The sequence below is a fragment of the Neopelma chrysocephalum genome, unplaced genomic scaffold, assembly GCF_003984885.1.
Source record: "Neopelma chrysocephalum unplaced genomic scaffold, ASM398488v2 Primary Assembly neopelma1_139, whole genome shotgun sequence".
Classification (NCBI taxonomy): Eukaryota; Metazoa; Chordata; class Aves; order Passeriformes; family Pipridae; genus Neopelma; species Neopelma chrysocephalum.
Window position 1 is genome coordinate 1,897,061 of NW_020897801.1, and position 15,851 is coordinate 1,912,911.

The window sequence follows — 15,851 nt, forward strand, 5'->3', positions numbered from 1 at the left end:
TAGTTTTAAATACAAGCCTATATGAAAGAAACATGATGCTGCAAACAGTGCTGTATGAGTGTCTGCCCCCTGCCAGGCCTTCCTATGCCCTGATCCAGGCTGGGAGAGGGAGCTGGTTGTGCAATCTTCCCATTGCTCACACGGGCTTCCCAGCCCAGCGAGGAGAGCAGGGGGGCGGAATACACGGACCAGCCTTGGGCACTGTAGCTAAACTCTGTGCTTTTAAAGACCACTGGGGAAGCAATCATTCTCCTGAGCAGTATGGAGAGCAAAGGAGATAAGCATTGATACACAGATAGATGGAGGTGGACTCTGTGTGTGTGAATATTTGTTTCAGAGGTGTAGATGAAGCCTTAGTGGTGAATGAGCAAGGTTGGCTTTTAGGCATTTATGTGTCATCATTAAAAGAATTTGTTTGAAATATAAACACAATATTTTAGGAAGAGTTGAAAGGGTGTAAAAGGTAATGTATTTTCTGTGCCTCAATTATGGTCTTCCAGGTAGCCAAGCTTTTTTAAGGAAGAAGGGGCTGGAGGGAGATATCATTATTTTATCTTGTCATTTTCCTTAAATTCCAGTTTTCGAGATGGGTTAAAAAAGAATCAAAGACCTTAGACTTCTTGGTTTAATGGCTATATCCTTTCCTTTCTTGTTTTCCTTCTTTTATATACCTGCTGTAGAAATGAAACTATAAGTTACAACTTTACAACCGTAAGTTACAAATTTACAACTGAAGTTGTAAATGGGGACAACTTCATACAAAAAAATCCTGTTGCTATTCTTTTTTTCTGAAAAAATGGTGCCATCTTTATCTAAAGACATAATAAACTTTAGGGTTTGCTCTCAGAGAAAGGTGGAAAGACTGTAATTGCAGTTTAGATCACAAATCAAAATGGTGTCTGTCATTTTGGTTATCTGGTTTAGTGTAATTTCATCAATGCCTTTCTTTTTTTTCAACATGGTTAAAGCAAACCAAAGTACACAACACATGGAATTACTAAGCTGAGTTCTTGAAAGAGTAGTTCAGCCTCTAAGTTGGAGATTTCATTTCAGCCTACTTAAGTTTTCATTTCGCTTCTCATTCCCTACGGTGGGTGACAGAAGCTTATGTCACCTAGAGTTTGACTTAAAATGAAACAAAAATAAATAAAATTGTGTGTGTGTGTTCTGTTGTAACATAGATTTTCATTGCAAGGTGCTATTATCTAAACTAATACAATATCTTGGAGGCATAATGGAAAAGCTATTTGTGGAGCTAAGCTTTAGCAATTTCTGAGCACACTTTTTATCTCAATAGCTTTTTCTTTTCCTGCTAGGGAATACATTTTTTATTGAATTATTAAATCAGATGTTTCTGTTTCATTTATGTGATAAAGTACTCTAGTACAACAGTGTGCTGTATGTAGTATTGCTGTTCTGTGTCATCTGTGTTTCTTAGGCTACATTTGTATCAGTAAATGAAATAGGCCAAGGCCTTGAGGGCCAGTGGCCCAGAATAGATTGTGATTGTAGAACTAAACTCCCTTCCTAAAAAAAGAGATACCCTCATGCCTGCTGACAGCGGTTTCTAGTACATGCTGCCCATCTGAACCAGAGGAGTACTTGGCACATGCCAAAATTAGGTCAGGAAGCTTGCTAGTAACAGCATGAATGATGGTGAGCTGCTGCAGAAGCTCATGCCCTTGCCTGCTAATTTACCAAAGAAGATACAGCCTCAGGCTTTGAAGATAAATCTGTTTTGTAAAACAAAGAAACAAAAAAGGCTGAAATTGATTTATTTATCTTTTTTTCCCCCCCTTTCTATATGCCATATCTAAGATTGTGGGGTGGAGTGTTTTGAATATTAATTGGAGGTCCATGTCTTCTATGTTCTCTTAACTTTCTTCACCTTATTACACTAAGATAAAAAGTGGTAGAATACAAAGAAATTTGAAGCACAAAGAAGGGGAAGATATGAATGAAACTGACAACCATTATTACAAAGCTTTCCTACCTACTTGGTTTATGTCCCTGCATTATGTGGTATCCAAGTGTAAAAATAATTGAAAAACCATGGAGATTTTCTTTAATGTTTGTCAGAATTAGTATCTTAATATTTAGATCAATTGTTTCCAGCATCCTGTTGCTATATTTAGGAGTCAAGGATAATAATAGAATGAATTTGTTATTATTTGTTACTATTATTTAATAATAGCAACAACAGTAGTAATTAAAAAAATATGTCTGGAAAGAAGGATTAGGCAAAAGAATATTCAAGCTCTACATGAAGAAAATTTTTCCACCCTGTGGAGAAAGCTCTAAAGCAAAAAAGTGTACTGCAGTGTACTGCTTTCATAACATTAGATATTTTGGGGATTAACCTTTATTTTGTGCTTCATTTCAGTGGTGTGTAGCTCCAGTTCTGAACATTGCTCTCTTGACCTTGGAACTGATATGAGACTTTCCTGAAGATTAATAAGACTGAAAAGAAGAATCAGCCATGGCATACTTTGGAAGGGAGCCTTTCTCACACAATGAATTCCATAAAGGACAGGCTGGGGACCAAGCATCTTACCCAGTGTACCATTCTGGTTCTGATGGACAGATCCCTCTAGGATTTGATCGAATAGTTGATGAAGTCAGCAATGAATTTTTTTTTTATAGTTCATCACATTCACATCATCATGAAGAAATCTTTTCCCCATCAGATGTCTTTGGTCTGAATGTGCCTGGCCAGCATTTTTACGGTCAGCCTCTAGTTGCTTATGGAGAACCTAACCCTGAAAATCCAGTCTCTCACTGGCAGCAAGGCACAGTGTCACCCACGGTTGGATTCAGATCTTATTTGCTGTCTGATTACAGAAACTTCTCTCTGGTGGATCCCTACCCCTACAGTCAAGAGAGAGAACTCTGTGGGTGGAGTAGTATAAATTCAGTCACAAATGTGTTTGGTTCAGCTGTGGAAGGAGGCAACACAAGTCTGGGTTTTCCCATAGGCTTTGACAACGCAGATGCTCAATGTCCCGTTTTCTTAGACAACCGTCCATTTGGGCAAGAAGGGAGAGATGAAAGTGGAAATGGGGAAGCTCGTTTCACTGATGCTTCCAGAAGATGCAGCACAGGACCTACTTGGCCCCATGGTTCTGGACATGACAGAGAGGTATTGAAATTTGCTTATATTAACAGTCCTTAAAATTTTTTGTTCTTGTTTGTGTCCTTGTACTTTGTGTATTCACTCACACTGTTGCAACATGGATTAGAAGCACTTAATTTGAAGACCTTATGAAAAATAAAGCATTTATGCCTCGGGGGAAGCAAAAGCATTTTATACCAGAAGAGAATCTAGATTATGGTCTAGAATGCTCCAGTAGGCTCATTTTTTGGCTCACTGAACCATAAAACTACCACAGAAGGATAAGTACGGAAATGTAGAGTAAGATGTGTTTGAAAGAGGTAAGATGACAAATCTTTATGGTCTGATATGAAACCTGAGATTCAAAATAACAATACATTATGCTGAATCTAATTCTTTTATTGAGCCAGATGATTGTCTTTGTGTCTAGCTTGGCTGACGTATTCTGATCATGACAGATGAAACATAGCATATCCTGCCTTCACCATGTTCTGCATGCACTTACGTGTGCATATATAATTATTTTCTAAAAACAGACACGTCTGCTATAACTGTGGAAGCTGGATCCTATGACACACACTCTTAGAGCTGTCTTTTTGAGGCAAATCCTTTATCTTTTTTCCTCTTCCATCAGGTGTTCATAGCTCTATTTGTGATTTTGCCATTTTTAACAACCATGTCTTATGGGACTCTCATGACTCTCTCTGATGTTATATCTGTCCTCATTTTCTTTCTTTCAAAATCCTGACATGGAGAAGGAAAGAGAAAATGATAAATCCACCCTTTCCTCCAGTCCTTGTTAGCTTTCTGAATCATTACAGGAATCCTGAAATAGCCTACAGGATACCTCTGCACCATGAATATTAAAAGACAGTTTAGGTTTACTTTCTGCTTTTAACTCCCAGTGATCACAGTATCTTAAAGCAAAGGGGAAGAGACACTTGATTGACTTATTTCTGTGCCTGTGAATAGGGAGAACTATAGAAGTAAACATATGCAGGCCTAGACAGATGGGGAGGCAGCAGGGGGAAATATATCTGAGGACAGGAGCTCTTAAGTCTAATCCTGTGCACCACATTTTGGAATTTCAGTGATGAATACAAAAGAGGAGGGGATGAATAGGTGGAGAGACAAAAGGCTGTTGTTGCTTTTTACTTATGATAGGAAAACCAAAGCGTGCTGACATCATGATGAAAAGAACAAACCCTCTTATGAGAAAAGTAGAAAATAGTGGGATACAAATGAGCAGGAGGAGATTAAATTGTGGTATGGGAAGAAGAGGTGCTACAGGAAGCAGGCATATAGAAACAGGCACAAATGCTTCTGTGAGAGAGGAAGAGAGCATTGTAGAGAAGGGAAGAGGAGAGGAGTTGAGTCAAGGGCAACTACAATCAAATATGTGGGAGGATTTGATTAAGTCAGGGAAGTATTTGAGCTGTTTAGTGAGGAGAGGAAGAAATGGGAGAGAGGAGAGAATTGATTCGTAGCATAAAAATCAGTGTGGTCACAGGAATTCCTTCAGGGAGAAACAGCCATGTCAGGATAGAAAGAGAGCCAAGGCAAGGGGATGGCAGCTGAACTTTGAGATGATAAGGGGAAATAAAAGTGAAAGAAAATAGAGAGAGGGAAAATTAAAAACAGCCTGTAAAGTAGTAACTCATTGCTACTGGGCTGGGAGTTTTGGAAAAGGCAAGAAGTGCTGTGGGATGACAGAGCTGATGCCAAGTAAAGACTACCAGAGTGGTTGGGAAAGCGGAACACAACAGTGAAAGAAGGAATGAGCACAGATTGGATTTGTGAGGTCCAGGATGAGTAAATGATGCATCCAAGTAGTAGGAGATGAGAACCAAGATTGCAGAGTGAAATGGAAAGAATACGTGGAGGTTAGAATTGAGATAGGTCCTAGACAGGCAAGATAAAACATTCACATTTGCTGAAATTATACTGTCACTCTGATCCCTAGCTCTTGGATGCAGTTGTATGGCCCTGGGCTTTATTTAATGTGTGCTAATCAAAATATGTCCACTGTAATAAAGGAAACTTTGAATTTCTCTGGTCTTGTCATCACCAGGTCAGATGTTCAAAAATAGTAAACTGTCTTCATAATATCCTGGTGAAAGGAGATGCTATTTTTTCTATATTAGAAAGAAAAGTGAAATACAGCCTAAAAAGTAATATATTTATCTGTTTATTTAGAACCTAGTTTTAGAAGTTAATGTTTTCAGAGTTATTAAGAAGACTGACATCTCTATCTGAGTACAGTCGTCAGACCAAACTTCATGATTTTGTTTTGGGTGCTCCAGAAAGGAGAAATACACAATTAGTGTTCATATTTGGGAAGGATGGTTCAGATGACTTGATTAGCATAATGTGATAAATGTATGGATTGAAAAAGATAGAATCCAGCCATCAAGGAGTGCATTCTGTTACTTCATCCCTGTTGTCATCAATTCTCTCCATGCACAATTCTGTTTCATTCATTGCTCACTTTCAGATATTTGCAATGAGTAGGAGTTCAAGTCCTGTTGAAAAATAATGTGTAATAATGTGATCATGCAATATTCCCAGCCTGCATCTTTTCATGCACATTGCACTTCCTTGTCCAGCCCAAAAGAATCTTAAATTCTGTTCATTAGTTATTATGATGATTACAAATTTCCATACTTTTATTACTAAAATTATAAAATAAATCTTTTGCCATGTCTCAGTTTCCTTCTCTGTGACATGTTATTAGTTGCTTCTCTTTCTGAAAGGCTTTAAAAGCTCTTACATAGTTAAACCTCATGTATGTCTCTGCCTACAACAGAATGGGCTTGCAGATATAATAGTATTAAGTTCTTTCCTGGAGGTAATGTTCTGACTGAAGGGTTCTGTGGCAAACAGACAAAGGGGTCCTCTGACCCAAAATAGTGGCTCAGACTTCTGCTCTCCAAAGTGCACAGAAAACATCTGGGGATTTTTCATGTTCAGTAGAATACGCTGGCTTCCTATTATCTGTCTTAGGGACTTCCGTGAAAGGTTCATGGAGTTTGAGGGGATCCTGAGCTTCCTGGCAGGCCGTAAGGAGAGAAAATAAGGACTGAAATGCACTGCAGCATAAGCTTCAGTTTGCCCCCTCTCCCTTTTGTACACTCAACATACAACTTCTGCATTTAGAGTTATTTGTGCTCTGACACTAGGTGAATTTTGAGAGCTTTATAATTCCTTATGTTCTGCATAGAGAGGAAAAACTGCTGTTACCCAGGGTAGCTGATGCTTTGTGACTTTGAGTTTTTTCTCTGAAAGCATTTAGAGTGCAGTCAAAATGGGGTCATTTGTGTTTATTTGGAACTCCATCAAGTCAGGGGAAGAATGATAAAGTATGAAAGGTAGCTCTCACAGAACCAAATGCAAGGTTAACCTCATGATCCTGCTTCTGATATCTGTATAACAGAGCTCTGCTTCCTCTTTGGTATTTCTAGGGTGCAGGTTGGTCTATCCAGCTGGTTGAAGCAAATCAAGGAAGTAATGAAAACACAGTTGGTTTTTGCAACGCAGTGGAGAAGTAAGTAATGAAACAAACTTCATTCAGCCAACTATCACATTTCACTTATTTATATTAATTGGATTGTTTATGCCTGTGTGTGGAGTCTGACTGAGATGGAGTTAATTTTCCCCAAAGCAGCCGTCGTAGAGCTGGGCTGTGCCTTGACATCTAGAAAGATGTGGATAAAACACCAGTGTTTTGGCTACTGCTGAGCAGTGTTCCCACAGCATCAAGGCTGTCTCTCCAACATTCCCCCTTCACCAGCAGGCTGGGAGTGGGCAAGTTCTTGGGAGGGGACATAGCCGGGAGGGATGACACAAACTGATCGAACATATAATTTCTTAACATATGATGTCTGTTCAGCAGTAAAAGCTGAGACAAAGGAAGAGGAGGGGTGATGACGAAGTAATTTGTTATTACAACATTTGTCTGAAGCCTTTCTTCCTGGAAAGGGGCTGGACATTGCCCACTGATGGGAAGTAGAGGATAAATATTTTGTTTTCCTTTGCTTCCGTATGCAGTCTTTGCTTTTGCTTTTATTAAACCACCTTTATCTTGACCAAGAAGGATTTTTTCCCATTTTATTTTCTCCTCCTGCCCCTGCAGCTTGGTGGGCACCTGGCATCCACCCAAGGTAAAGCCACCACACACTGCATTCCTGAACAATGCCATAATTCCAGTATCTACTTAAATAAGGAAACGCTTCTAATTTTGGTTTAAAGATTAAAGTACACAAAGGCATGTTAGTTCAAAAAATATTTTCTCTCTTAACTGTCCCTTTTATCAGTGATAAGTACATTTAACTCTTCAGTGTTGGTGGCTTATAGCATATAAAACTTAAGATACTTTTTCTGTCGTTGTTTTGGACAATATTAGTGCCTGTGTAGCTCAGAGCAGGAAAAAAAGTTGGAGGAACTGACTGAGAACAGAATTACTACTTACTGTCATGATGAAAAGTGAGGCTAAGCAAGTGACAAAACCTCCTTTAATTATTGTTTACCGTTACAGTTAATAGCTTGGCTTAATGAGATTGAACTTCTTTTTTTACTTTCTTAATCTTCTTCAGAAAAAGAAATTGTGTTGAAATCCAAGCACGCTAAGAAATACGAGTTTTTAGACCATCTGTGCAGATTCATTTTCCTTTGTAGATACTCGCTGATCACACTGTCAAGTTGTTAGCACAAATGCTTTTCCCACCAGAAGACTAGTTGGAAAATAGAGAGCTGCTTTTTTTTTTTTTATTAGACCTTAATGAATTGATTTTGTTCAATGTCAGCCAAGCCTACTTCTTTTAAAAGAAGGGGGAAAAAAATCCAACCAAAAAACCTAGTTTGATGTTGCACTGAAATTAACGGTGAATATATTATGTATTCATATGGGGTGGATGGTCAGCTTCAAAACATACTCAGTCACATACATCTCAGTTTTCTACTTTTCCACAGTTTTTCAGGGTGAACTCCAACCCAATTCTTCTACCATCAGATGCATGAAGGCACATTTCACACGACAGTTTTCATCTCAGATTTTCAGATTTTTTTAATGTCTAAACATTCTAATTATAGGAAAAGCTTTCTATTGATTTTTGAATAAATGGTTTTATTTACAGGGCTAAAAGATAAATAGAAATAAACCATTGCTGGTTTACAGGAACTTGTTTCTTGTGCATCCTGAGCAAATACTCTTAAAAAGAAAATAAGAACAACCTTTGCTTTTCTTCTATTAAATAAACAGAAAAACATATTTAGTAGAAAATGTCACAGCAACCAAAAGACCAAAAAAGTCACAAATTTTCAAATAACTTACTTACTCAGTCTTGCCAAATGAGCATCCTTCTAAGGATGCTCAAGGTCCCCAATGAATCTCAATTGCTGGCAGTTTCATATGTCAGAGGCAAGATGTATAATTCAAACTCTGTGTCATGCATACTTGCAGCTCCAGCGTGTAACTCAAATAGAAACCCGTCGTGTTTTTCTCTGGGTAATACTTGTACAGGTAGAGGTCTATAATTGAAACATTTGGTTGTACATAACCATAAATCAGCCTGCAAAATCACTTTATCAGGTTAGTTCTACAGTTATGAACATAGCTGTAGTGAGCATTCATCCATGGGTGGCTTCAGAACACGTCCTGAAGTGAGTTTGATACCAGAAGATGCCAAGCCAACAGTCTCAGGGTTCAGTGCTGCAAAATGCAGAGTTTCCTCCACCTCCCACTGTCTTCAAGGATGGGCTCTGCACCGCTGAGAAATACATCATGTTATGAAATGCTGTGAAATAGCAAATCCCTGTAAATGTTTGTACTTTCCATACACACTGAATTGTTGCAGCACAGAAAGCAAGTAGCATGAGATTTTCTTCATGTAATGCTTGTATAATAGTTTAGCGTGCGTTGGAAGACCTAAATGTACCAAGTTTTGCAATTGGCATGTTTTGCCCACCTGCTCAGGCCAGAAGCCCTTTAGTCACATGAAAATAGTAGATGCCCATAAATGAGCAACGCTTTCTGAAACTGAATGCATTTTCAACTGAAAATCATGAAAAGCAAATTTGTGTCCCCACATTATCCTAAAATATAAGCAGTGTGTGGGTAGGGAAGGAGATGAGGTTCTCGTAGTAGTTATGAAGTGACTTCCAGTAAGTTGAGGAGGTGAGTCATGCCCCGTGTGTGTACACAGCCTGTTAATTTGATGCTGGAAGAAAGGGTAGCGAAGTTTCCAGCCTTACTGAGTCCTTGACCTTCTTACAGAAACAGCTTACAGGAGTGAATTATTTGGTGATAGGGGAAAGTTTTATATGTACCTTGCACACAAAGAAAACAGACTGACATCAGCTACGTAGGTCATCCAAAAAGCCTCTGTAGTATAATGGATTTAAACAATGAGTGTAAATCTACCTTGTACTGGAGGTTCTCTTGTCAAGCCTCATTTCCTCCTACCCCACTGAAACATCATGCCCCCTGGTTTTTCATTATAAGAAACAGACTGCTTCACTGGATTATTAATTTTGGAAACCTAGGCTTTTTTTTTTCCTTCTCATACTGTAGAAATGCATGGCACACAAGAGTAGTTCACATGATTTAGAGTCTTGGGCAGCAGCTCTGAGGTGAGGGTAGCATGGTGATGAAGACCTTTAGGTGAGAGAACCATGGTTCAAAATACACTCTAATCAGAGATGGTATAAAGCTCTGCCAACCCAGAAGCTACAAATTGCTTCTTGAACTAACAAACAAAAGAGAATGCAATATGCTTAATACAGCATGTTCAAGTTTAGCTACTAAATATTCAGGGCAATTAGTGAAATGTGAAGCTTCAGCTGGTACAATATGTACCCTCACCTGCAGCTGCAAAGTGTATTTGCTTAAAAAGCAAATTGAATCTCAGATGACAGACATAATACCTGTGACCAGTGTTCATTAGGAAACGGTACCTCAGGAGGAATTAGTTTCTGCAAGTCTATGGTAATTGGAAGGAGAAGGGGCAGTATATTTTATAGGTAATGATATATCAGAGGGACTCAATGACTGTAACAGTTACTGTGCTCTACAGACATTTACATAAATACCCAGGGTTTTGGTAATGAGGATTTCAGATTGGATTTGAGAGAGTTGTGAAAATAGAGACTGCTTAAGCTTTTGCATAGGAAGCATGTTCCTGTATTCATTTTGTGTAGCTGTCCTAGTCACAGCACATGCCCTTGGTTAGTTTTGTGTTAATACTCAGTTATTTAAGTATATATTTGAGCACCATTATTTCTACTGTGCTCAGTGTACACCAAAGTCTCTGTTTAAACTCCTTCTGGTTTCACTGAGATCAAGCTCAGCAGTGATGCTGTCAAGTTCATGAAGATTTTACTGATAGTTTTCCTAAAAGTAAAAGATGTAGTTATGTGTGCTATCTGATATGTGGTTATCTTACTAATGTATGTAAACAGCATTTGAGTTGCTACCATTTCTCTGCACAGAATTTTATTCTAACAACTCTCTATGTGCTATTCTTATACGTGTCTTCTAGAATTTGTGTTTTATTCTTAAAAGAGATCAAAAATGCCCATCCATTTAGACATGGTTTCTTCACATTTACTTTCCAGAATCAGAAATGCCTATCCTGCTTCTGACTTGAAGACAAATACCGGGAAAATCTTGAGTGTCACAACAAGGTTCCCAGACCATATCCTTGGTGGAACAAAATTCAGAATCAGTGTTTGGACAGATTTTTCACCATCTCCTGTACTTCTTACACAACAAGGTAAGTGATTGAGGTGTCCATATCCTTCCACAACTGAGTTGCATGGAGATGATAACAAAATGTATTTGTTGTCTGGAAAGATATTTGGAGAGCAAGCCTTATGGGATTCTTGAGTCCAAACTTTGTCAAGCATGTTCAGTGAGTATATTTGCTGTAAAATTAATATTATGTTAAATATCAAACTCTGCTAATGTGTATATCTCTACTTTCTTTTGTTGCAATTGGGGTCAATTCTGGCAGTCCTAAATGGGCCATCATTCAGACTTTCATCCAGGAGGAATTTAAGCTTGTGCCTAATTTAGAGTGTAGGAATAGCCCTTATATTGTCTTGGAACTTCTCACAGCCTTGATTCTGTTTCTGAATGTAAGACTTAAGAATCTGCAGTGCTGAAACTCCTCTGCACCCAAGGTTATGTGCAGGTCTGGGAAGGTACATCAGTCACAAAATGAAAGGAAAAATTCCAACTAGGTGGAAAGAATAAAGGAGAATAATTACTAATTGGAACAGTTTGCACACGGAGTTTGTGGAGTCTCCAGCCTTGGAAGCTTTTAAGGTGTTACAAGACAAAACTCTAAACAAGCTGATCTGAATTCAGTGTTGACCCCCCTGTGAAGGGGAAGAGGCTGGAATAGATGGACCTACTGAGGTTCTTCCTAGCCTAGATTATTCTGTCACTGATGACTGTGGGAAGCTACCACTGCTCCTGTGCATCCTGTACCTCTGATGAATGGGAGAATTCTTAATTCCAGCTCTGGTAATTTTTATTTCTGCAACATATGCAAAAATGAAATAAATTACATCTTCTTCCCCCTCTCTTCCTGTTCTGCTTCATTAAGTGATAGTCTTTTTTTTTTCTGAATAATTTCTTCAGTTGTCAAGGAATTATTTGGCTGTAACAGGCTGAGTACTAGTTTGTGTGGCAGGTTGAAAGCTGAAAATCCAAAGCTCAACAGAATGTCAGTCACACATATTTAAAAAAAAAAGCTTCATAAATAAGGTAGCCAATACTTACAGACTTGACAAGTTTTCTGCTTGATTTGAGAACATCTACATAGTTATTGGAAAGCCTAGAAAAACAGTAGTTTGTATCATCTCAAACCAATGTTTTCTGGATGCCATGGAAGATCTTGGGACACTTGGACCAGAAGGTAGTAATTCCAGCCCTTCTGTCAGCCAGGCAAGGGATCTACGTTGAAGTTCCCTGTTTAAAACTAGTAACGCTGGTAGAAAATGTGTAACTGAAGAGGCTTTCAGAGCAAAAGAAAAACTGTTTTTCAAAGAAAATGAGCATTTTTAGGAGAAGCTTTTGAATCCATTGATATATCTGTTTTTCCCTGGGGATGACCAAACCAAAAAGCAAGCTAGCTATGGTAACCAACTCTGTTTTATTTATCTGTTTCTGTCACAGACCCCTCCCCTAAAAATGTCATCTGTTCTCTGAAGTTTTTTCTCGGTATCACATCCCCTTAAACTTCCCTGCAAAAACAATTTTATATTTCTTGGTTTGTTCTAAAATAATAGCATGGCAACTCTGAACCAGATTTCTATTCCGTTCTGTTCTATTTTATTCTATGAATTGGCTGCTGTGGGCAAATGGGTAATTCAGAATCTCATTAATCCTGATGAAACTGGTTGGTTAGACTCAGTTTGAGCCAGGTGTCTGAACCTGGACCAGTGTAAATTAGTCAACACACAAAGCTGGGTTACATGTTTATTTTCTGGGGATTTGTAGGTAGTTTCCATTTATATATCTCAAAGTTAACTTAAGGATTCCAGAAAGGGCTCCTATGGCCACTACTTTTGAAGCAATAAAGAAATACCACAAATGAAAAACAGGAAATTCTATTTTGTCTGTAGCTGTTAACAGAAAAGCTAATGAGATTGCCTATGTGGAGGAAGTCCAGGCTTTATTTTTCATTTTTAAACCATCTCTGTACTTTTAATGAAGACTTTTCACTGAAGAGTCAGATCTCTTTTTCTGCTAGAGAAAGTTAGACTTGCAGGATCAGTGCGGGTACACTGTGCTCTGCATGCCTGTAAGGACAAAACCTATCAGACATTATCCAGATTATGCAGCTCTTCTTTCATTTTTGATCAATTCTTCAAAAACGGACAGGGAGGAAGTGTATTGGCAAGTGTTGAAAAATGGCTTAAAAAGCTGAACTAGCTCTGGAAAAAAATCTCAAAATGCTGGAGTATTTCTTAACAGCAGGTTGTACAAACTGACATAGAACTTCTTAATTTATAGGTATTATATACTTATTTCTATAATATTATGTGGTTATACATATATTAAATAATTTTGATATAATAAATTACATATAAATTATATAAAAAGCATTTGAGTAGTAATTTACTACTTTGTTAAGGCTAAAAAGGTGTGCATGGCAGAAACAATTACAAGTGAAGTTCTGTAGCCTTCATGTGTCATGAGCGGCTACAGAGTCAACTCCTGCATCAGGCCATGTTTGCACATTGGAAACGTACCAAGATATAAATCAGAAAAATTAAAAAGAAAAATAAATTGCCATTTGTCATTTCCTTTCTTCTTGGAAATGTTGCTCATCTCTTCTTCATTGCAGCTACCTAACAAATTGCTAATTTCCTCTAAATGGACATAGATCCAGTGACACGTAAAATATTTGAAGAAAAATTTAAAAAATAATAAAATCAAGTGTGTCTTGATTTAATTCCTCTTGATGGAGCTAGTCTGCAGCAGTTGTTAGGACTTATGAAAAAAAATCTTATTTTCTTTACTCAAGTATCTAGCCTGAAATTCTCTAGCAAGCTACTATTAATTTTTCTTGCTATCTTTATTTACAGCTGGCTGTATCACTCATGACTTAATTGTAGAGATCCTCCGTTGCACAAATCAATACCCAGCCCAGGAGGAATGCTTTCTAAGTGTTTATGGGTCTGATGAATTCTTACAAAAGTAAGTATCTCATTAAACCATGAGCCATGTAAACAAGAACCATAGGGAGAGTTAAGAGTATTATGTTCCAAACACTTCATGAATAGTTTCTGAAGCTCCTGAAACACACAGTACTTATGTTCTTCAGAGATGATGGTGTGCTCTAGTACAAGGATTCACATCCTGGCTCCTTTATATAAACTTTTAATAATTTGTTTCACTCCATTGCCCTTCTGGTCTTTCTCGTCCATAATACAAGGATGCTGCTACTTCCACTATCTCATAGGGATGTTGTCAGCATATTCTCAAAGGGGGAAATAGCCAAAGAGAGGAGAAACAATATTATACAGCTGCATAGCAGGGGTTTTTTCTTCATATTCAGTGGCAGTAGTAGTAAAGCATATGAAGTCAGCACTTTGGTGCTGACTGCAGGTTAAAGAAAAACACATTATACATGGAAGCAGGTCTTTCTGAATGTATGTAGTCTGCTAGTAAGGAAGTAAATGTTCTGATTCACATTAATTCCAGTAGGGTCTTGTGGTGGTTGAAAGCACTACTGGACTCAGCTAGTTGTTTCTTGCCTTCTGGCAGCTTAAATTCAGCTGTCAGCAAAAGTGAGCAGATTCTGTGTTGAAGCAGCTAAAGTGCAGGCACTTGTCAGCTGTGCTGTGGGGATGGTGACTTTCAGCAGAAGGGGCGAAGTTGGCAGTACTCTGTGGTAACATGTTAAGCTGGCACTGCAGGAGTCACAGCTCATCTATTAGAGATGTAAAAAGTGTTAGATAAAATAGCATATGTCTGTAATTGAAAGGGAAAATTTTAGAAGCAGTCATATTTACAGTAGAGTGTAAAAATTACCTGAACCAGCCTAAAGCAAATCAGTTTGATTAATGAAGGTAATGTAGTTGTGAGAACAAGTGTCACACTGCATAAATTAGCTTTGTTCTGTATCCAGCTTGAACACTTGTACTCTAACACAAGCACATGGATCAAAAGTTCAGATGTTTATGGTGAATTATGTTTGGAAACTAAAGATGGAGACTTCAACACCTCTAAGCCACCTCTTCCCTTGTTCAAATCTCCATAAAGCAGGAGCTGGGACAGCAGAGCTCTGTGTGAAGCATTAGAACACTAGAACCCACTGAGCAAAGAACCAGGTCATACATAAGATCTGTTAATTACAGAAGACAGCCAGGGCTTTTTTTTTTTTTAATTATTATTTTCAAGACTCTCTTCTCATTTCAAAGTAACTGCAAAAAAAAATAGAAATAATGAGCTGTTGTATTGAGATTGAGCTCAGTGTGTTTCAGTACAGTGTACAGTATGTGCTGAAGAGTTTTATTTTCACTGTTGGGAAGAACTCATCAATTGTGGACTGTTTAAATTCCTGCACTTGCAAAATCTCTGCATGTCTCATTAGCAGTGGAACAAGGTCTGTAACGTTCTAAACTTTGCTTTGCTCCTTCACTGTCATACAGAAAGCGCTAAGCTGCACTTCCAGCTTCAGCAGCTTGTAAGTCCATATTATGCCCGTTAAGTTCAGCTCCCTTTCTTCTGCCTCTTCATCAGAGCCCTGTATCTGAAATTTGAAACTCCAGACCATAATGATCCCTTGGGTAGCTTAACATGGCCTGCAGAGTTGCCTCAGGGTGAAATTTTTCCTATATGTGGGCTATCTTTAAGTGCAAATTGGTTTCCTCCCAATGTTGCTAACACAGTGATTTGATGTACTTGTGCAGAGTTCTTCCCCAGAAGAGTATTTGGAAATTATTCAGGGATGAATTCCGGTAGTTCTCCAAGTTATGAGACAGCAAAAGGAATAAATACTCTGCTGCTCCTTCTTTACTGTAATACAGAAAAAACTGAAGTGAGGCCAAAATGGTGATGTGATAAATTGTTCTCAGACAAAATGGAGCAGACAGCTTTGTGAACATCTGTCAAAAGTTTTCATTTACTGTTATATTGAGCTGCATTAATGAGCACTTCATCCTACCTCCTGCAGAAGCACCTGAAAGACTTGATGATCTCTGAAATCCATTTAGTTTTGAATGAGAT

General features: G+C 38.2%; 1 protein-coding gene across 1 annotated transcript in view; it reads left to right on the plus strand.

Annotated features, from left to right (window-relative positions):
- Positions 1-2,479: 2,479 nt before the first annotated feature.
- Positions 2,480-15,851, plus strand: part of PIK3C2G (phosphatidylinositol-4-phosphate 3-kinase catalytic subunit type 2 gamma) — a 206,943-nt gene continuing 193,571 nt past the window's right edge. Inside the window, exons 1-4 of the mRNA XM_027699722.1 lie at positions 2,480-3,139; positions 6,574-6,656; positions 10,724-10,881; positions 13,706-13,817. Of these exons, the coding sequence (XP_027555523.1) occupies positions 2,480-3,139; positions 6,574-6,656; positions 10,724-10,881; positions 13,706-13,817 (1,013 nt within the window). The remainder of the gene's footprint in view (positions 3,140-6,573; positions 6,657-10,723; positions 10,882-13,705; positions 13,818-15,851) is intronic.